At 47.5% G+C, this 21,099-nt stretch overlaps 1 protein-coding gene across 5 annotated transcripts; it reads left to right on the plus strand.

Moving 5' to 3' along the window:
• The first annotated feature begins 26 nt into the window (after positions 1–26).
• Brme1 (break repair meiotic recombinase recruitment factor 1) lies at positions 27–20,483 on the plus strand. Of its 5 annotated transcripts, none has more exons than XM_055620730.1 (9): positions 27–46; positions 816–862; positions 6,887–7,061; positions 9,292–9,370; positions 10,985–11,086; positions 14,636–15,805; positions 18,307–18,404; positions 19,670–19,762; positions 20,066–20,483. In XM_055620730.1, the coding sequence occupies exons 2-9, from the start codon at positions 832–834 to the stop codon at positions 20,190–20,192; spliced, it is 1,875 nt and encodes a 624-aa protein (XP_055476705.1). In that variant the 5' UTR covers positions 27–46; positions 816–831; the 3' UTR covers positions 20,193–20,483. The 5 variants fall into 5 exon arrangements, with proteins under 5 accessions (XP_055476705.1, XP_055476703.1, XP_055476704.1 ...); XM_055620728.1 differs by lacking the exon at positions 27–46 and adding an exon at positions 50–108; XM_055620729.1 differs by lacking the exon at positions 27–46 and adding an exon at positions 65–100.
• Positions 20,484–21,099: the final 616 nt, after the last annotated feature.

Genomic DNA, 21,099 nt, shown 5'->3' on the forward strand with positions numbered 1-21,099 from the left:
GCGCCTGACGTGAGGTGCGGCAGAGAGGAGGTGGAGCATGCGTAAGGTGCGGTGCCGGTGCTGCGCGTGCGTGGGGCGGGAAAGAGGCGGAGTGCTGCAGGTGTGAAGGTGCGGCGGCGTGAGATTCTGAGGGTCTTAGCTTCTCTCCGGTGCAGCCTGTTCTGTCTGGCTTTGTGGGTGTGAGTGTCCCTGCCGGCAGTCACTGAGGGGGCAGGTCGCCGGGAGCCGGGTTCTTGGTGCCAGGCCTCAGGCCTTTGTGTCCCCCAGCACCTCTTTGCCTCGCGGTCCTCGTGACTACCGATGTGAGTGAGCATTTACCCAAAATGTCAAACAAATGATTTAGGCGACTTATTCCCCATCAGGTCCAATCTGACCTCGTCCTTACTAAGGACAGAGCGACTTCCATCACTGCTGTGGCCCAGGTTGGTTCTGGCTTGCCTTAGGTCCCACAGCCTGAAGACACTTTGCCCTCCTAAGGCCTTGACTTTGGTGGGTCTCCAGTGGCTTCTCAAAAGCTTCCAAGTAGCCCACAACCCAGATTAATGAAGTTTTGGGTCGGGATGGGGGTAAAACAGTTGTCTCCAACCCAGAGACTAGAGCAGAGATCCTGAGGAGGACAAAAGACAGTTCCTTCACACAGGGGAAGGTGCGAATTTCTACTTGGCCATGGTCCAGGATTGCTATCGGTCTGGCATCCCACCCAGTGTCCTGAAGTCCAGCTGACTCCCCTCATCAGGTTGCCAAATGAGCTCTGGAGGAAGTAAAGGACTGGCTACACATGGGAACATACAGTGGAGTTTCTTTGTTACTTTCAGATTTCTCAGGGATAAAATGAATAAGAAGAAGCAGCTGCGGAACTCAGGTACTTGGTTTATTCAATTTGTTTTTGTTTTATTTATTATTAATGAATTAATTTTAATTAATTTTGTTTTTTTCAGGCAGGGTTTCTCTGTAGCTGTCGATCAGGCTGGCCTTGGCCTCATAGAGTTCTGCTTGCCTCTGCTTTCCAAGTGCTGGGAGTAAAGGCATGAGCCATGACTGCTCAGCCTCACACTGGCTTTTTATTATTTATTTATTTATTTATTTATTTATTTGAGGTACCGGCCATGGATGCAGGGCCTCCTGAAATGATAAAACGCTCTACTACGAAACTACATCTCTTCCGCAAGTTGACCTTTTTATTCTTGTTTTTGATGTGTGCTTTTGAGATGAAGGAAGAGATTCTTGCTATGTGTGCTGACTAGTTTTATGTCAGTTTGATACAAGCTAGAGTCATTTGGGAAAGGGGACTCACTCCTCTGTTCCTCTCCCTGGATTTGAGTGAGTTTAGGGAGACCAGGATCTGTTTCCTTTCCCCCTTCCATGAGAGGCCACTATTCCCCACACTGGCTGGTTTAGCAAAGTTGCAGTAGGACCTTGATGCCTAAATGGTTGGAACATGAGGATTCTGAGAGGATGTGCCCTTCCTTGTGTTTTCTATTATAGTTAACAGTCGGCTGCACACTTCAAAAAGAAAAAAAAAAAAAGTAAATGAGTTTACCACAAATAAATGCCATACCATTTATGATAGAATATAAAATATTAACATTTTTTTAAGCCAAAATAAAATAAAACTTACTTTTTAGGGATCGAGGGACTGCTCAGTTGATAAAATGCTTGCCTTGAAAACACAAAGGACATGCATTTAGTCCTCACAGCCCTAGTAAAAGCTAGGTGTATGACACGCGTTTGGAATCCCAGTATTGGGGTGGAGGAGCAGAGACAGCTTAAAGCCTCAAATGAGAGACCCTGTCTCTAAAAACAACTGGACTGAACATGTCTTAGTTATTGTTCTATTGCTGTGAGGAGACACCATGACCAAAACAACTTAGAAAGCATTTAATTGAGGAGCTTGCTTACAGTTTCAAAGGGTGAGTCCATGACCATCATGGCAAGGAGTGCAGTAGCAGGCAGACATTGCATTAGAGCAGTAGCTGAGAGCTTACATCTTAACCACAGGTAGCAGGTGCAAGGGAGATGGCAGGGAGGAAGGGAGGAGAGAAAGAGACTGAGACCAGGCCTGGTGTGGGCTTTTAAAACCTCCAATAAGGTCACACCTCCTAATCCTTCTCAAAACTCTGTCAACTAAGGACCAAGCACTCAAATACATGAGCCTATGGCAGCCATTCTCCTTCAAACCACCACAAGCACTTGAGAAGGCCTCTGCCCTTCGCACTTGTACACCACCCTCAAACATTTTGTTCACACATTATTTTAAAACTTAACATTGTTTTCTTCTTAGGCTGGCAAGATGACTCAGTAAAAGTGCTTGCCTCTAAGCCAGTCTACCTGTGTTTGATCCCAGACCCACATGGTCAAAGGACAGAACTGCCTGCTACACATGGGTCCCTGATATATAAATAAATGAATGTAATAAATTTTTTAAAAAAAAATTGAGACAAGGTTTCTTTGTATAGCCCTGGCTGGCCACTCTGTAGAGGAGGCTGGCCCTGAACTCACAGAGATCCTCTTGTCTCTGCCTCCCGAGTGCTGGGAATAAAGGCATGTGCCACCACCGCTCAGCATGAAATAAAATTATTACATTTATTTAAAAGTTAAGTTTTTTCTTTTTGAAGTACTGGGAATGAACCTAGGCCTGGGACATGCTAGTCAAGCATGCCACTTTTGGAATCTTGGTTCTTGTTTGGCTGGGAGGGGAGTCTAGCTAGCTCCTTAGGGGATAGTCAGCAATGGTTGTAAACATTTTTAATTTTCATTCAGAGAGGAGGGGCAGAATATGAAGGAAGATGCTTCCAGCACCTAGGAGGTGGCAGCCAGGGCTGCTGTTCCAAATTTATAGTTCCCAGGACAGCCCTCATAACACAGTGTCTCAGCCCCAGTGTTCCCATGGGAATAGCTGTGCACCATGACTGCTCTGTCCTGTCCAGCAAACTGACCTATTTGCAGTGCTGGGCTGAACAAGGTGTTGCAGCCATGGCTCAGAAGCAGAATACTCAAGCACCTTGTCCTTTTAGAGTTAAAAAGCTGTTATGCCAGTTGTGTCTCATGCCTGTAATGCCAGCACTTTGGAGTATGAAGCAGTTTGAGGCCAGCCTGGATCACATAGTTGAAACAAACAAACAAAAAAACCACCAGAGTTTTCACTATAAAATAATTTGGGGCCTTACTGATAAGTCTCAGAAATAGTTTGAGGAATTCTATCTTTTCTTCCCTAGCTTCCCCTAGCACTAAAATCTAACAGAATGAAAGGACAGTGGTCAAATTATTAAGAACAGGAAGCCAACCTCATATTACTACTTTCATACTCTTCTGTGTACAGTTGGACTCATTCAGGACTCCCACTCCTATCAGAATCCTAAATGCCCGGCAGACTCAATCCCTAGATGACTAAGAATGCTGAGCAGGGTGTGAATGATATATAAATGGTTAAATTGTATTGCTTGGGGAGGTGGCTAGGAAATGTCTCTACATGGTGAGTATAGATGCAGTTTTTCTCCATCCATGATAGGTTAAACCTGTATTTGGGGAACCTATAACCACAGAAAACTGTACACTCAAAGTAATGAGGTCTCTCTCTGTCTCTCTGTGTGTTATATGTGGATGTGTTAGTGGGTATGTGCAGGTGCATGTGCATGTGAAGGCCAGATAGCAGCATCAGGTGTCTTTCCTAATGCTCTCCACTTTATTTTTGAGACAGGGTCTTTCACTGAACCTGAAGCTTATCAATTCAGTAAGGTTATTTTCCTCCTACCTCTGAGCACTGGGGTTATAATTAGATATGTGGTTGGCTTGGCTTTTACTTGGGTACTAGGGATCCAAACTTAAGTCCTGATGTTTGTATGACAGCCACTTACTGACCACCGGCTCCCTTGCCCCTGTGTTTTCACTGAATACGACCACCTTACAGCACACATGCTAACTTACCAATTCTGGGTTTGTTTCTTTTGTTTTTAGATACAGGGTTTCTCTGTATAGCCCTGACTGTCCTGGAACTCTCTCTGTAGACCAGCTGGCCTAAAAGCTCACAGAGATGCACCTGTCTTTAATCCACCTTCTGGAATTAAAGACGTGCACAACCACCACCTGGCTCTAATTCTGCTTTTAGTTCCCAGTACATCACAATGGGCTCTTCTTGTCAATAGACAATGTAAAATTTCTTCACTTGAGAACCCAGGAGTGTAGCTGAGTGGTGGATCATTTGTCTGGTATGTGTAAGTAAGGCTCTGGCATCAAATAAGAAAAAATACTTTATCTTCACTTGAAAATAATTGTAATAATAACAATAAACTTAGCTGGTAGAACCACATAGTCCTGGAGCTGTAATCCCAGTGCTAGGATGGTGGAGGCAGAAAGATCAGAAGTTTGAGATCATCCTAGGTTACATAGTGAGTTTACAGCCAGCTTATCTGTGTAAGTCCCTGTCATCATTGAGAAAGAAAATAAAATTGCCCAATTAAAAAAACAGAACAAAACAAAACTTTAGAGAGTACACATGCCAAAAAGAAGATAATGAATTCTCTGGAGTGGAATCCCAGGCAGCTGACATAGGTCCTGGGAATCTAACCCATTAGCCCCTCCCTCAGTGCTTTTTGTGGGTTGGCTGGTTTGTCTGTTTTATAGTGTTTCTGCCTCAGATTTCAGTGACCACATGGCTTTAAAACAGCAGTGTTTCATGAGGTATTGCCGCCTCCCTGTTAATACAGTATCTGGAACTTAGAAGCATTGTCTTTCCTGGGGGAAGGCTGACCTATTTGTTTATTTCTGAAATAAGGTCTTACTGAGTAGCGTATTAATATGTAGACCAGGCTGACCTCACCTGGCCAGTAAGGAGGAATTTAAAGGGTGGTACACATTTTTCCCTCGGAGTGAAACAAAAATGACCAACAGTTCATCCCTGTTATATGTAGAGTGTCCAAGCCACTTAAAGGTACAGGGATTTCTCTGACCTTCGAGGAGTAAACTGAGGACAGCTGGGTCCACCCATGATGGCAGGTCACCTCTCTTGGCCTTGGACTGCAAAGCCCTATGGAACTAGGAAGAAGGTTCTGGCAAGCGATGAAAATAGGCCCTTTACTTCCTGTATCTCCAGTTTCTGGTGTGGAACATGAGGTTCTGCCTTATTTGATTTGAATTAGTCCTGTGGGGACTGATCATAGGAAGTACTGTTCATGGTGTTGATATTTTTGCCTTTTATTTTGGTAAAAATGTCCACTGAGTCAGCCAAGCAAGCTGGTGTTTGGGATCAATCTCAGGCAACCAACCAAACAAAGCAATTTATTTATTTTTGCCTTTTGTGGCAAACTGAGAGACAGACATGTAAGAAACATTCCCCAGAACTTCCTGAGCCCACCGTGCTGGCTGGAGCAGGCACCTGAGGGAACAGGGCCTGGACAGTGTTGTGAGCAGAGAATGGAAGACACCCAGTAGTACTGGGCACCTGCAGGGTCTTAGTGAGGTCAGTGTGTGCCATGGAGACTGCTCGGCAGATGCACAGCAACAAAGCAGCAGAAAAGGAAAGTACTGGAGGGCTGGGCCATGGCTTAATAATAGAATCCTCTCCTGACATGACCAAGGCCTTTAGTTTCATCCTAGCCCTGTTGTATGTTTGTGTTCATGTTTGTGCATGTAGGTATAGTGCATGTGCATTTGCGTGTGCCTGTGTATATAGAGCCCACAGGTCAGTGTTGGGTGTCTTCCTTAGTCATTCCCCATTTTGCTTTTCTGAGTCAAGGTCTCTCACTGGCCTGAAGCTCTCCAATTGAGCCAACAAGCTCCAGGCAGGGATTTGCCTTTCTCCAGCCCTCCAGAGCTGGGGCACAGTTGGATGCCACCATTCCTGGCCCTTGCATTCAATGTGTGCGGATCTAAACTCAGTTCTCGCGCTGTACTGCTGGCTCAGTCATCTCCCTAGCTCTCTAGATTTTGTTGTTCATTTGTAGTTTTTTTTTTTTTTTTTTTTTTTTTTTCAAGACAGGTTTTCCCTGTGTAGCCCTGGCTCTCCTGGACTTGCTTTGTAGACCAGACTGTCCTGAAACTCACAGAGATCGCCTGCCTCTGCCTCCCAAGTACTGGGATTACAGGCATGTGCCATGGCACCCAGTTGCTTCTTAGATTTTTAATTAAAAAAAAAAAAAATTACCTGACTTGAGCCTGGGAAGAGTCTGACTGAACTCCAAAAAGGCAGTATGCAGGTTTGGTTTTTCTATTTTTTTCCCACTTGTCTGGGAAGAAGCCCATTATATAGTAGGCACTCTATAAATATAGAGAGGATTCTTCAATGTTTAGGCTCTGGAGTCAGACCGGATTTGGCTCAGTTGCTGAAGCACCTGAGGTGGCACACTTTAATTCCACCACTGGGGAGGCAGGGACAAAATGTTCCCTGGGGCTTGCTGGCATCCAGCCAGCCTAGCCTACTTGATGAATTCCAGGTCCTAGTGAGAATCCCTGTCTCCAACAGTGAGCTGAGTGATTCTGAGAAATTACACTCTGTGTCCACCCTTGGCCTCCACACAACATGCACATGCACAAACAGGTACACTTGCATGTGCACACATAAAGTCCTGGGATCAGCTTCCGAAATGCAGGTCACCTGCCATTCCTGCATTTTGGAAACTGAGGCAACAGGATGGAGAGTTCATAGCCACCTGGGCTACAGAGTAAGATCCCATATCACTAGAAAAGAAAAAGAGTCTAATTGTATGGCCACATAAGGGAATGGGTCCTGCATCTTGCATGGGGCTCCCTCCCATCTCCTCATCACCAGGTGAGCATCCTAGCTGGCCTTTCTGCCCTCATCACAGACTCACTCAGTATAGTCCGGTTGTAGTCCTGCTGTGCTACTGACAGCTATGCTAATCTGTGCCCCTCCCTTCCCTCTCTAAACAAGGAGACTGCCTCCATCCCCCAAAGCCTTCTAAGAATCCACAGCTGACAGACTCCCATGGAAGCCCCCAGAGCGCCATACTGGTCCATTCACACCACTCCAGCCAGTTAGAACACAGCTCAGAACCGGCTGCCTCTGAAGAGCCAGGTGGGGAGGAACCACTACCTGAAGCTTCCAGGTAGGTGGCTTAGAATTTGCCAGCAAGCGTCTCCTACTTCAGTCATTCCCAGCAAGCCATGGGAAAGACAAACGGAGTGGGCCAGGATGACCTGCCACCAGTGCAACCCTTTCTGGGTCTCTGGCTTAGGGCTTGCTTCTCATAGCTCTCTTCACCTGACTCAGTCTCAGTCTCACCACACTACCCTAGAAGATAGCTCAGGTGGGAAGGAACTTCTTTCACAAGCACAAAGACCTCAGTTCTATCTCCAGAACCCATGTAAAGTCTCAGCATGGTGCTGTGTTCCTGTAATCCCAGTTCTGGGGAGCTAGGCTAGCCTAGTTGGTAAACTCCAGATGAGTGAGACTGTCTCAAAATGTTCTAAGGATGACACCTGACACGGTCCTTTGGGATCCACATGCATGCATGCACATGTGTAAGAAAAACAGGGCAGTCATGGTGCCTTTAACCCCAACATGTTTGGGAAGCTGAGGCAGATAGACTTCTGTTAGTCTGAAGCCAGATGGGTTACATAGTGAGACCCTATCTCCAAAAGGAAGGAAAGAAAGTAGAATTAGGAGGAGCAAAATGATGGGTGACTGAAGTCTTTAGGGAAGACATTGTAGCCTAGGTGACCATATTTACTGAATTAAAAATATTATGGCCAGTGTTCAGTCCACCACAGCTGTTCTGTATGTGTGCCTGTATGACTTCTGGTCACAGCAGTCTTGCTTAACAGTGGCACTATGAAGCTACAAATGTTGGCTCCTCAGACTTGTATGGACCACATATCACCTAATCCTTCCTCCCAGAAAGGCACAGAGATAGAATCCTCTGTTCACTTCTAGGCCAGTAGGCATGGCACTGCTGTGTGTGTGGCTTTCCAGTCTACAAAGACCAGGGGTGTGGGGCCAGGGATTCTACCCATCTTGGGTTTTTTGTTGTTGGTTTTTATGTTTCATTAAGAAATAACACATATACGGCAAAAGACAAAAGAAAGCCAATATAAAAGAAACAACTTAAAATGTGGAGAGAAATCTTGTCAGTGTTCCAGAAGCCATCCGAATCTCCTCAGTATACAACTTGTATTTTACTTTGTAGTATTGGGATGAAATACAGCCCTTATCATGTCAGTGTTCTACCTTAGCACCTCAAAGATTAAATGTCTGTCTGTCTGTCTGTCTGTCTGTCTGTCTGTCTATCTATCTATCTATCTATCTATCTATCTATCTATCTATCTATCTATTTTGCGACACAGTTCCTGGCTGGCCTGGAACTCACTGTGTAGACTAGGCTGGCTTTGAACTCAATGGAGATCTACCTGTTTCTGCCTTCTGAGTACTAGGATTATAGGGATGCACCATCATGCCTGGTTGGGATTTTATTTTATCCCTCCTATATTCCCTCCCTCCCTCCTTTCTTTACCTTCCATCTTTTTTTTTTTTTTTTTTTTTTTTTTTTTTTTGGTGTGAATGGGGGCTGACGTGTCATGTCGTTTATGTGGATGTCAAAGGAGGTCAGAGACAGCCTAACTTTCCAGTGTGCCAGTCCTAACTTTCCATTTGTTTGAGACAGGGTGTTTGTTGTTTTTCTCTTATGCACAGGCTAGTTGCCCTCAAGCTTTCAAGGGCTCTCCTGCCTTCTCCTCACATCTCATAGGGGTGCTGGGGTTACATGTGCCTGCACCACTCCTCCAGCTTAGCTTTTATATGGGCCTTACACTTGTGTGGCAAGGGCTTTTACACGCTGAGCTATCTTTCCAGGTTATTTTTGTATTGCTAAGTAATACTGTGCTTTGTATATCAGTCATGTGTTTTTGTAATTCTCACCCTTTCAAAGCAGATAATCTGTGCCTGGAGACTAGTGGTAAAGCGCACACTGAGCAAGTGCCAGGCCCTGGGTTCCGTCCACAGCCCTAGGATGGGGGTGGAATTGATGTATTGTTTAAACTCCAAAAAGGACTTTCTGGATCTCCCTAGAGGATTCAGAATCACTTTTCATTTAGGTTCTCATCTTCCTTTTTTCTTGGAGTGAGTGTGTGTGGGGGGGTTATATATTTTAGTGGTGTGTGTGTTGTGTATGTGTGCGTGTGTTGGGGATAGAACGCAAAGCCTCACATACTAGGCTCCACTTCGGGAGCTCTGCACCTCTGACCTTCCTTTGTCTTGGTATGTAAATGACTTTTTCTTGATATATAAATGACATCTGGAAGGACTTCAGGTCCTTTTCTGTTTTGTTTGTTTCCACTTAGCTGCACTGTAGAGGACCCAGGAGCTGCCTTTGACCTCCTAGGGTCACCCAAAGAACTGATCTCCCTGCCTCCTTCCCAGGTGAGCCTCCAGTTCTAGGTTCTATATCCTGATCATGGCCTGCAGCATCTCACTGCCCATAGGGCTGCAGGGACATGCAGGGACAGAAGATACTTGTGTGTGAGACCACAAGAAAGGAAATCAAAGCCAAGCATAGTGGTACACACTTTTAATCTCAGAATTTGAGAAACAGAGGCAAGTGAATCTTCGAGTTCAAGGCCAGTGTGGACATAGTGAATTCTAGACTAGTCTGTGCTACGGAGTAAGAACTTGTCTCGAGAAACAGGGTAAGGAGCAGGGCACAGTGCTGCCCACCTTTAATCTCAGCATGTGGCAGGCAGAGGCAGGAGGATCTCTATGAGTTTGAGCCCAGCCTGGTTTCCAGAGGCAGTCTAGGACAGCCAGGGCTGCACAGAAAAATCCTGTTTCAAAAAAAAAAAAAAAAAAAAAAAATGGGTAAAGGGGTAAAGAGTTGGGGATGTAGGGTAAGGGATGTAGCTAAGTTGATGGAATGCTTGCCCTAGCATTCATGAAGACCTGGGTTTTATCCCCAAGGTTGCATTAGCCAGGCAAGATGGTACATGCCTGTAATCCTAGTATTGCATAGGTGAGGACAGGAGGACCAGGAACTGAGGGAAGTCAAAATCAACTTCAGCTATATATCAAGATCAAGGCTTTTGGAAGGACCCTACTGTTTTTTGAGGTTGCAATCCTCCCAGACCAGATAGACTTTCTACCCTATAGCTTAGGATGGCCTTTGCAGGTCTCCTTTTCCCTGAAGGGCTGTTGGCCACCAGCCCACAAAGACAGGAGACAGAAGGTGAGCTTGGAGCTAGATGGAGGACTCTTTCTCCCCAGAAGGACCCTCTACTCTCCTCCTGATCTCATCTGAACAGTGTCTTTAGGTAGAGATGCCTCTAACCACATCTGATATATGGCCTTTGGCATAGTTCCCTGCTAGCTCTCCCTCCCTCCACACTTGGATAATTAGGTACTGTGTTTCCATTCATATGCTGCCTAATGCAAATCAAACATCCTTGAAGTGCCCAGTTCTAACCAATTGTGTACACCTATGCTGGGAGCCCCCACCCACTCCCCAAGGACTTTCCTTTGTTCTTCCCTAATAAAGTTGAACTCTCTCCCTGAGGCTCCCAGAGGTCATTTCTGTCGTGCTTGAGGCCTTCTGAACCCTGTACCTCGCCTTCTGGCTCCTCCTGTCTTTGTGGGCTGGTGGCCAACAGCCCCTCAGGGAAGAGGAGACCTACAAAGGCCAGCCTAAACTATGTGAAATCTCATCCCCAAACAAAAAATCCAGGGGGGAAACCACCTTCAAGTAAGGAAGAGTTGGGCATGGTGACACACACCTTTGGTCCCAGCACTCGGGAGGCAGAGGCGGGCCCAGTCTACATAGTGAGTTCCAACAGCCAGGGCTACACAGAGAAACCTTATCTCAAGAAAAAGAAAAGAATAAGCTTGGTCTGTACCTGAGTAGGAGAATGCTTCCCAGCATGCAGGAAGTTCAGTCCCTAGTACTGCAAAACGAAAAGGAAAAAAAAAAAAAGAATGTGCTAGGGATGCTCTTTCTGAGACCCTGTTCTTCCACATACCTGCTTTGTTTTTGTGTCCCTCATACAGAACTCAGGGAGGTTTGTCCCTCAGTTTTCCAAACCAAAGAAGACAGTAAAAAGAAATGCCAAGGCATGGGAAGAGGCTCCAGAGAGCTGCACCATAATCCAGGTAAGCACCTTCCCTTAGCTGCTCCTGCTGGCTAGCCTTAGTCTGCCCCAACTTCCCTGACTTTCCCAGGTATCTGTCCTGTGTGCACTGCATGCTAAACATTGCACTTGAGACCACGGCATGTACCATGACACGGAAATAGTCAAACTCAGAGAGGCAGTATAATTTTCCTAAGAACCTCATCTACTTCTTGAGGGCTTCTGTGCAAGTTAGGAGCCTTTTTTAAAATGTGGGGACTGGAGAGGTGGCTCAGGAGTTAAAAGCACTGCCTACTTTTCCAGAGAATCTAGATTTAATTCCCAGCACCTACATGGCAGCTCACAATGATCTGTAACTCCGGTTCCAGAGGATATGATGCCATCTTCTAAGGGCACCAGGGATGAAAGTGGTGCACATACAGTGGTGCAGGCAGAATACCCACATCATACATACACACATAAAATAAAAATGTGTGTGTGCGTGTGCGAGTACAAATGCCATCAGAGGCCAGAAAAGGACATCAGTGCCTCTGGAGCTGGAGTTATAGGTAGTTGTGAGGCCCCTAAAGTATGTGCTGGGAATCAAACACAGGTCCTCTGCAAAAATAATGTATACACTCTTAACTGCTGGGCCATCTCTCCAGCCCTCCGGGATTCTAGGATTATCCTTGCCATCATGAATCCTGGGGTTGACAATGTCACTTATGACATATGCCCCTGGAGGAAAGTAGGGCCTTTATAGCAGCAGTGTTTGTATTAGTTCCTAACTGGGAGCACTCCAAGAAATCTTCAGTGGATGAATGTTTGGGTTGGGGAATGGCTCAGTGGTAGAGCACTTGTAATAGCCAGTACAAGGCCCTGGGTTCTGTCTGAGTACACAAAATACATGATTGGGGCTGGGGATATTTCGTATAGTACTTGCTTAGAATACAGGGAGCCTTGGACCACCCATCCCCAGCACTACGTAAATTGTATGATGGTGCTTGCCTAAAATACCAGCTCTTGGGAAGTAGGTGGAAATTTGAGCATCAGAAGTTCAAGGCTATCCTGAGCTGTGTACCAGCTTTTGGGATCAGGTTGGGCTTCATGAGAACTAGTCTTGTGAAGGTGAATGTTGGGGTTGGGATCATAAAATTAGGGCAGACTAGTAAGTGGCAGAATGCATAAAGTTTGGGAGAGATGGAACACAGCTATCTTTAATTTATTTTTTATTTTATATACACACACTTTGCCTCTGTGTCTCTGTGATGATGTCAGATCATGGAGTTACTGACAGTTGAGCTGCTGTGTGGGTGCTGGGAATTGAACCGGGGTTCTCTAGAAGAGCATTCAGTGCTCTTAACAGCTGAGCCATCTCTCTAGCCCCAAACGCAGCTATTTTTAAAAACCAGCAAATGACAAGAAAACAGCTATAGTTGGGCACAGTGACACATACTTATAATTGTAGCACTCAGGAGTCTAAGGCAGGAAAATTTTGAGTTTAAGGCTATTCTGTGCTACATATTGACAGCATATCTTAAATACACAACAAAACATGAGCTTATGGGCTGGCAAGATGGCTCAGCCTGTAACAGTGTTGGCTACTTAAGTCTGACAACTTGAGTTCAATGTACAGAACCCATAAAAAGGAGAAAGGTGAGAACCAACTCCACAAAGTTGTTCCCAGTGTGTGTCCGCTGCCATCATTACCAATCATCCCTAACAAGACAGTTATGGCCATGGGTCTGTAAAGGCTGTGGAGATAAATCAGAGATGGTTACAGGGAACATGATCTGCTTTATTGCACACGAGCAGCCACTTATATAGTAGAAGCCTATGGACTGTGATTGGCTACCTCAGATTGGACAGTGAGCACTCATACCACCAGGATCTCTGTGTGGAAGAAGGACATTAAAGGAGATGTAGAGAGTGAAGACTCGTCTGCAAGCCAGCCACTGGCTACTCACACTGCTTCAGAATTCAGTGTTCTGGCTTCAGGAACATGGTGTGCGTGCTTACTTAGAAGTGTAGCGTGCCAAGTAAGCTGGGCGCCAGGTCATGCCTGTACTTTCTCCTGCACCTCTCATATCATACATGTACACCACACACGTCATATATATCCCATGTCATGTATACATGCCATGCATGATACATAGCATACATCAGATTCATCATATGTAGATATCCCACACATGCATAAACAAATCACATATTATTCACACATCTTTCACACAATTATAAAACAGTAACAATAAAAAATTTTAAAGATATTCTCACTTGGGAGGCAGAGGCATGTGTTTTGTGTTTGTACCAGCTTGATCTATGCATGGAGCCCCACACCAGTCAGGCTGCATGGGGAAACCCAGTTTCCAAAACCAGAATATATGGAACAAGAGCAGTTTTAGTGGAAGGCCACTGCTGCCAGTGCTGCTTAGCTTCCTCCTCATGGTGGCAGTTTCTGGAGGGAGAGATTGTCAGACAGGCCCTCCTGGTTGTTAGAGTGACCCTCCTGACTCTCCTACCTCTGCCTCCCAAGTGCTGGACTGCAGGTCTGTACTGGTAGGTAGGTCTTCACCAAACTCATATCCAGGTCAGGATGTCATAGTTGAGCAACACAGGGTGTTTACATTGGAAGATGTGAGTATAAAGGGGATGGTCTGTAGCATTTGTTACAATATGACACAGTGCCTTCACAATAGAAAACCTCCAATTTCATCATCATTGTTAGGTTTTTGAGACAGAATCCCACTTTGTGGTCCAGACCAGCCTCAAAATCTGATTCTTTTCTCAACCTCTAAATGGATGATATATGTGTGCCACCAATTCCAGCCCTACCTCCCCTGGGGTTTTGTAATGATGTATTTTTTTTATTACCTATATGCGTGTGTATGTGTGTGAGTATGCCTGTACATGTGCCACAGTGTGCATGTGGAGGAGAGCAACTCTATAGTCCGTTCTCTTCACCAGGTGGATTCCAGGGTTCAATCTCAGGTCATCAGGCTTGACAGAAAGTGCCATCTCTACGCACTGAGCCATCTCAGTCTCTGGCATATCTTATTTAAGTTAATAAGGGGCTGGTGAGATGAATCAGCAGGTAAAGGCACTTGTCACCAGATCTGACAACCTGAAAAGCCTCATAGTGGAAGGGGAGACTCCCACAAGTGGTCCTCTGGCCTTCATATGTACATCATGGCAAGTGTGTGCATGCACACACATATATAATACAATAACCTGATTAGGCTTTAAACTCTTTATTGAGTGGGAATAGAACTCAGGGCCTTGTGCGTATAGGCAAACGCTCTAGTACAGAGCCACCCCATGGCCTACCACCTGGGTTTTTTTTACTGTGAGCTCCTGAGTGCTTGGTGCTGGCAGAGAGGACCCATAAAAGGAGAGCCGTGTGCACTCCCTGTCCTCCTCCTACTTCAGCACAAAGCTCTGCCTAAAGCTACTGGAGCCCACCGTCGTACCTAGTGTGGGTGCAACCATCTGACGTTGAAGACAGGGTCCTCAACTAGGGGACCTAGAACTAGAAAAGTTCTCCAAGGTGCTTGGTTATCTGAGGCCAAGGTTTACTCTTCTATTTCCACAGGAAACAGAGCTGGGCTCCCTCCAGGCAGGCAGCCAACCACAGAAAGAGCCCCTGAGGTTCCTGCTCCATGATGCCAAAAGAGCAGAAGACCAGACATGGGCAGATGGCATCCACTCAAAGGAGAGTTCCACCTCACCAGATATTGGAGGCCTGGAGAACAATGGTTTTGAGATGCAGAGGGCCACAGTTCAAGATAGTAGTATCCAGGAAAGGCACCTGTCAGATGGTGATGCTGAAGGGAGGGAGGCAGATAACAGAGCCACACAGGAAGGAGATGTCCAAGGAAGGGAAACAGGGGACCAGCAGTCTGGGGAACCCCAGGAAGAAGAGGACATCCTCTACACTTCAACATTAGTTCCTGCCTCAGATCCCACCATATCATGCCTAAAGACCTCATCTGTGACTCAAGACCTCCCTGTCCCCACACATATTCTCAGCAGCACTGCTGTGGCACCCAGCTGCAGCAGCCCAGCAGATGCCTCTCTTATGGACAGTGTCATTAGCGATGTGAACTTAGATCCCTCTGTGCTACAACACAGAACTCCAGAGGTGGCCAGGCTGCTGGGCTCTCCAGATGGAGAGCCCAGTGGAAGCTGTAGTGGAACTTTTCTGGACTGCATACTTTCTGCTGAGGAGACCACAGCAGGCAGAGAGGAGGTCAGCTGGAAAGAGAAGTCACCTAGTAACATCCTGGCAAGCTTCACTGAGGCTTCAGTTCCTGAGAAACAAGAGCTCATGGTGGAAGCTGGAAATTCAGGTCCTATAGCCCAAGAAATGGGTCCAGGTGTCAAAACCAAGGACCCTGGCTCTGATGGGCAGTTGCCAGGAGGGATAGAAATGCTGCATTTACAGGAACAGCCCATGAGCCAAAAGGTAGTGGAGTTAAGTAGCCTGGACTGCCATCAAGACTTTGAGGGCTTCAGTCTGTCTCCTCATGCCTCTTCTCAGCCAGAGAATAGTTGTGCAGCTAGTGACTTTCTCCAGGAGACTAAGGCCTGTCATAGCAGCCCAGGCATTCCTACAGACCTGGCAGAGCAGCGGCAGCCAGCTCCCAGTTCCAGAGATCAGGCTGCATGGCAGGAGTCCTCAGCAATGGAACTAGACTTCCTGCCTGACAGCCAGATACAGAATGCCCTGGATGCCCCCAGTGTGGAGGCTCTACCTGAGCAGGTAAGAGTTTTCCTGGTCAACAGACACCCCACTCCTTGTAGGTGACAAGATGGGGCTAACATGCCTGACACAATATAGGCATCTGGGGGTGGGGGATGACTCACAACAACTTTGGGCAAGGTAGAGTCTGGTTTTCCTCAAAGGTAGACCTGTTGCCTATCTGTGTGGGCCTGGCCTATGTGGCTGCTAAGGAGCCCTAGGATAAACACATACAGAGGCTTTGTCAGTCTGGGACCTTCCTCCCATAACTAGTGTCCTTAGGTGTGCCACCCATGGCCAGCATCTGCCCCTGGCTCTCAGGGCGATGCGGAGGACCATTATCAGCCACACCTGAAGAAGCCAGTGTCCTCACAGCAGTAAGAGGAAAGGGAGCTCACCTCTGAACTGGAAAGTGCCCTTGTACCTTTGAGATTTATTGGACATCTTGCCTGATTTTCCTGCAGATATGTGAGTAACTGTGCTTTGTGTTATAGTTCCTAAGGGTCTTGTCTACCCACAGCTGCCCAGATGTGACCTTCCATGCCTCTAAGCTGAGGTCAGCCATTCAAAGCTACCTGTCAGCCACACCCTGAGACTAGCTGGCTCTCTCCTACTCAGGGTGTGGTATAGATGTTGAAGGAGGCAAGGTACCTGCTGGAGAGGAGAAACCTGTGGTGCACCTATGTCTCCTGGAGTCTAAAGCTGCTCTGCCTTGGAATAGGCCTCCAGCATGATATGGGAGTGCCCTCTCAAAGAGCCAAGACTTCACACTGAGCCACAAGCTTCTGTTGAGACACTTAGATAGTCCATTTTGTCACTTTGAGGGAAGATTTTCATAAAACAACCCCTTAATGCAAGCAAAAAATTTTACCTAGTGCTCAATCCAAGAAACAGGCAGCCATGGTGCCTGTTCTGTCCTGGCACCAACAGGATGGAGGGAGAGCCTGCTTTTCCATCCTTGTTGGAGATCTTGCACTGTGAGAGGCCTAGGTCCCATCCCACTTTAGTAAACAAAACCTATCAGGACTACAGGAACATGACACAGCCTATGCCAGACTCAACAGGCAGCACCAGCCTGGGAACAGCTAGCTTTGACACTAGGCATTCCTGAACAAGTCAGAGTGACCCAGCCACTGAGCGTGTTCCTGTAGAAAGGCAACTTAGGAAGACCAGTCCAGCTAGAAGACAGAGGCTACATCTCCCAACATAATGACACTTAGGATCAGAACAGGTCTCCTGCTGACCTCACACACAGCCACACAGCCATCCCAGAGGAGGGCACGCTTCTAGGTCACCCTTCAGTGAGAGAGAGTCTGCCTGTAACACAGTGCTCTCCTAGCAGGAATTTTTTTTTTCCTCACTGTTCTGTGTCCATGCTGAACACTTCAGTGTATTGGTCTGAAGTTGTGCAGCTAGCGTGGCTGAATGGCATGAATGGAGCCTTGGGCTCTATCCCCAGTACTTGGGGGGAAAAACAGATTCTTTGGTCCCTCCTAGGGTTTGGGTACCTGCTGGTCATATATGACTAAGGTATCCAGGGCTTCCAGTGCCACAGTCTCTTCTGTCTCAGGCAACACCCACAGGCCTGGTGGAATGTGGCCCTTTTACGGAAGATTCTTCTCCCCACAGCTGAGCAGTGTATTAATATGCACAAATGTGAACATCAGATTTCATTTCATTTTAGATGGGTTTTGCTGGATTACCCTGGGTGGGCTCAAAGGATCCTCCCATGTCTGTACCACCAGCCCAGCCACTGTTTCCTCATGAATTCCCATGCCAGTCTATATGAACTCTTTCCCATGTAAGACACTTTGCCTGAGGAAAGTAATAGCACCTCCTTTGAGCTGCTACCACTTGGGTCCTGACTCTGCAGGCCACATTGACCTCAATCCCCCAACCACATTCTCCTCTCTTAGACTTCCAAGGGCCAGTGTTACATATGTCCTGGTCCCAGGGTCTTTTGTTTTTTTAAAGGTAGGATCTTAGACTAACAATGATGACACTTATACATGGTAGCCTGAAACCCAGGAGGCTGGCCCCAAACTCAGAAGTACCAGTCCTGCCCCAGCCTCTCAAGTTGCTGAAATTATAAGTGTGAACCATCTTGCCTGGCCATGTTTTTTTTTTTTTTTTTCCAAGACAGGATCTGTTATTCCTGGCTGTCCTGGAAGTCTGTGTAAACCAGGCTGGCCTTGAATACACAGATCTGATTGCATCTGCCTCCCAAGTGCTAGGATCAAAGGTGTTTGCCACTGTGCCCAGCTTTGCTTCAGGATCTTTAAGATACTTAATGACACTTCCACGGTGATTAGGATAAAGCTCGTCCATCAGTGTGTCTGTCCCACAATGCATAGCAGCTTGTTGCAAGGACAAGAAAGGGGACAACAGAGCAGCTGTGTCTGGAGCCCCTTCCCGGCATCACGCTTCCTCTGTAGGAGCTCAGCTAAAGTGAAGTCTTAGGTGCTATGGCTGCTTCCCTCTGCCAGGCTGGGTGATTCACACACTGTCCCCACTCCTTCCAGGGTTTTCCTGCAACGAATGTGCCAGGCCTTGGTTGGCCTGTCCCTAGCCCGTATGCCATCGAAGGATCCCCAAAGGTGGTGGCCAAACCTCAGCCCAGGTAGGCTTCCCAGTCTTCAATCCAGAATGGCCCATCTTTCAAACCACCATGTACCATATGCTCTGGAAACTCAGGTGGCCCATGGTCCACACCCGGGTCTGTTCTTGGAAGCTGGGTCCCCTGGGGCAGTCTCGCCATCACCTTGGACCATTCTAGCCTCTTTGTACATGGTATTCTAATAGGAGAGCCTCGGTGTTTCCCGAGTCTCAAGAACTAGTATCTAGGGCTAGGGACTGTGGCCAGAAACAGTCTTGAAGCTGCCCTCACCTTTGGCTCTGGGCAGGTACCCCAGGGACTCTAGCCCAGCCTTTCCCCTTACTGCCCTGTCTGGCCCTTGGAGGCCTTCCCTCCGTGATCCGGACTGTGTCTCTGCAGACTTATCAGTGATTAACCGCTAAGTTTCTGTTCCCATCAGGCAGTCACGAAGGAGGGCTAGGATGCCACACTGACTTCCTTTGTCCCCTTTTCTTCCTTCAGCCTTCCTCTGTAATACATATTCCTTCTTCCACTTGTCAAAACATTTCCTTCCCCTGCAGGTTAGTCCTGTTACCTACTGTTACTGAGAAAGAGCTCACAGCCAATGGTGTGGCAGTGTGGGTGAACAGGAGCCATATTGGGTCCTGGAATCCAGTTGGTGGCCTGAGGCTGAATGAAACTTGAAGAAAGCTAAGGACCAGACAGGCAGCCACCATAGGGTGCCTGGTGGCTGTGTGGCAGACCTGGGGCTGCGTAGAAGCTCAGAGCCAGCCAGCTATTAACCCGAGTTGACAGGGCCCTTATTCTGCCCATACACACAGGCTATATATCCCTTCAGGAAATGCTATGGCATATCCGCTTCAGACTGTCTTGAGTGCTAGAAATCATGGTGAACAAATTAAAGTCAAATGACCAAGTGTTGAGAAAGGAGCAGTCCAAGGAGTTAAAATCTGACCATCAAGACAAACTGGGAAAGAATATTCCAGAGTCCTCAGAGGCACTGCAAGAATGGTTAGGAAGGAATTCAGTGTGCGTTGAGCAGAGACAATGGAAAGGGCCAGGGTCCAGTTGAGGACAGGTGGTGCCTGTTGGTGCAAAGAGTCAAGGAAGGCAATGGCAGGAGCCCAGGAATGGCAGGCAGTACATGGTGGCAGGGGTTGGAGCTTTGATATTGGAAGGTGGGGGTGTAGGAAATGGGCAGGACATCACAGAGAAGCTCTCCCAAACCAATGAATGATTGATCATTTTGAACACTCAGGCCACTCCTTTCTTTCTTCCCTTCCTGATAGACCCACTTTGGGGACCTGGGCCCAAGAGGCCTGCGGGATGCAGGATGCTACAGACACAGTACATGGCCTTGTGGTGGAGCTCTCCAGTCTCAAGTAAGGGCAGCTCAAGCCACCAGGGATAAGGAACAGAGTGGAAACTGAGGTGGGATTACAGGTGGATGGGGGTGTCAGGTGGCCCCAGCCCTGGCTGTCTGCCTCACATTTGTGCAGTGGAGTGCCTGATTGTCACCTCTAGCCTACATGTCTCAAGCTGTTATGTTCATAAAGCAGGATGTACCTGTGCCTGCACTTGCCATTTGTGCACCTGTGAAGAGCCATCTGGCAAGTGTGGCTGAGATGGTCCTGTGCAGTGGGGAGGTCCCAGCTAGTTCTGCCCTGTTTCCATTTCTTCTACAGCCGTCTGATTATGAGCACCCACCGGGACCTGGAGGCCTTCAAGCGCAGGAAAACCAAGCGTCTGCCTTACCTGACAAAGGGATTGAGGAACCTTGCTAGAGGGGATCAGGGCTGGGGGGACTTGTAGGCTGCTTCAGCCTGTGGTGGTCAGTTTACCATGGTTTCCATATGGAGGAGGCTGGGGGTAGCCTCTTGGCTAAGATCAGTATCACTCCAATGGGAGAGGGTGCCTGAACTTCCCTGCCCAGATGTTCATCCAGGTTTGTGAGCCCAGGCTCCTGAGCAGAACTTCAGTTGTCTTTGAGTTTGTATCTGGAGCCAGGAGATACCCTTTATTCTTGTGCCTGTCTTTCCCCCCACGGTTTCTATGTTACTTTTGGTAAGTTAGGGAATAAACAATGCAGTCATGAGCCTCTAATCTGCAGCTATGGTGGTGAGGTTCCCGGTCCCTGTGTTCTGCCCACAGACCACTCTAATCTCAATTTCCCTGCAGCTGCCTTCTCCACCTTTAGAAGGCTGGGTCTGCCAAAACAGGTCAGGGCTCCCCACAGCTCAGCATCCAAGCTTCTAGGAGAAAGGCTGTATGTGCATGGGTAACACATCCACACCCAGGTTGGAGGGCACTAAGCCTCCTTGTAGTTGTTACAGCCAAGGTCCCTTTCTACTGTGTAGGATAATGAGCTATGATCACCCACCTTACCCCACATGCCTCTGGACATGACAGTGTCCGGCTGTGCCAGGGGCAGTCATACCATTTGCAGAAATACATGCATGGGTTGGCTTAGGCCTTAACTCTCACAGCAAAGGATGGGCCTCCCCACCTCAGCCTCCTTATAGGGGAAACCCAGTCAGTGTTGGAAGCTGTGAGACAGGCAAGGTCTTGGCTGGAAGGGACAGCTGTCTCTAACCCCATCTAGTCCCTCCCCCTGCTCCCAGGGTCAGGCTCTGGTTAGTGCTCTGGCTTATGCAAGGAGCTGCTGCACACACACCCCCCCTCAGTGCCACTCACAGACCCTGGGCTACTAAAAACCTTC

This window comes from Psammomys obesus, unplaced genomic scaffold, assembly GCF_907164565.1.
Source record: "Psammomys obesus unplaced genomic scaffold, mPsaObe1.curated_primary_1811, whole genome shotgun sequence".
NCBI classification, from domain to species: domain Eukaryota; kingdom Metazoa; phylum Chordata; class Mammalia; order Rodentia; family Muridae; genus Psammomys; species Psammomys obesus.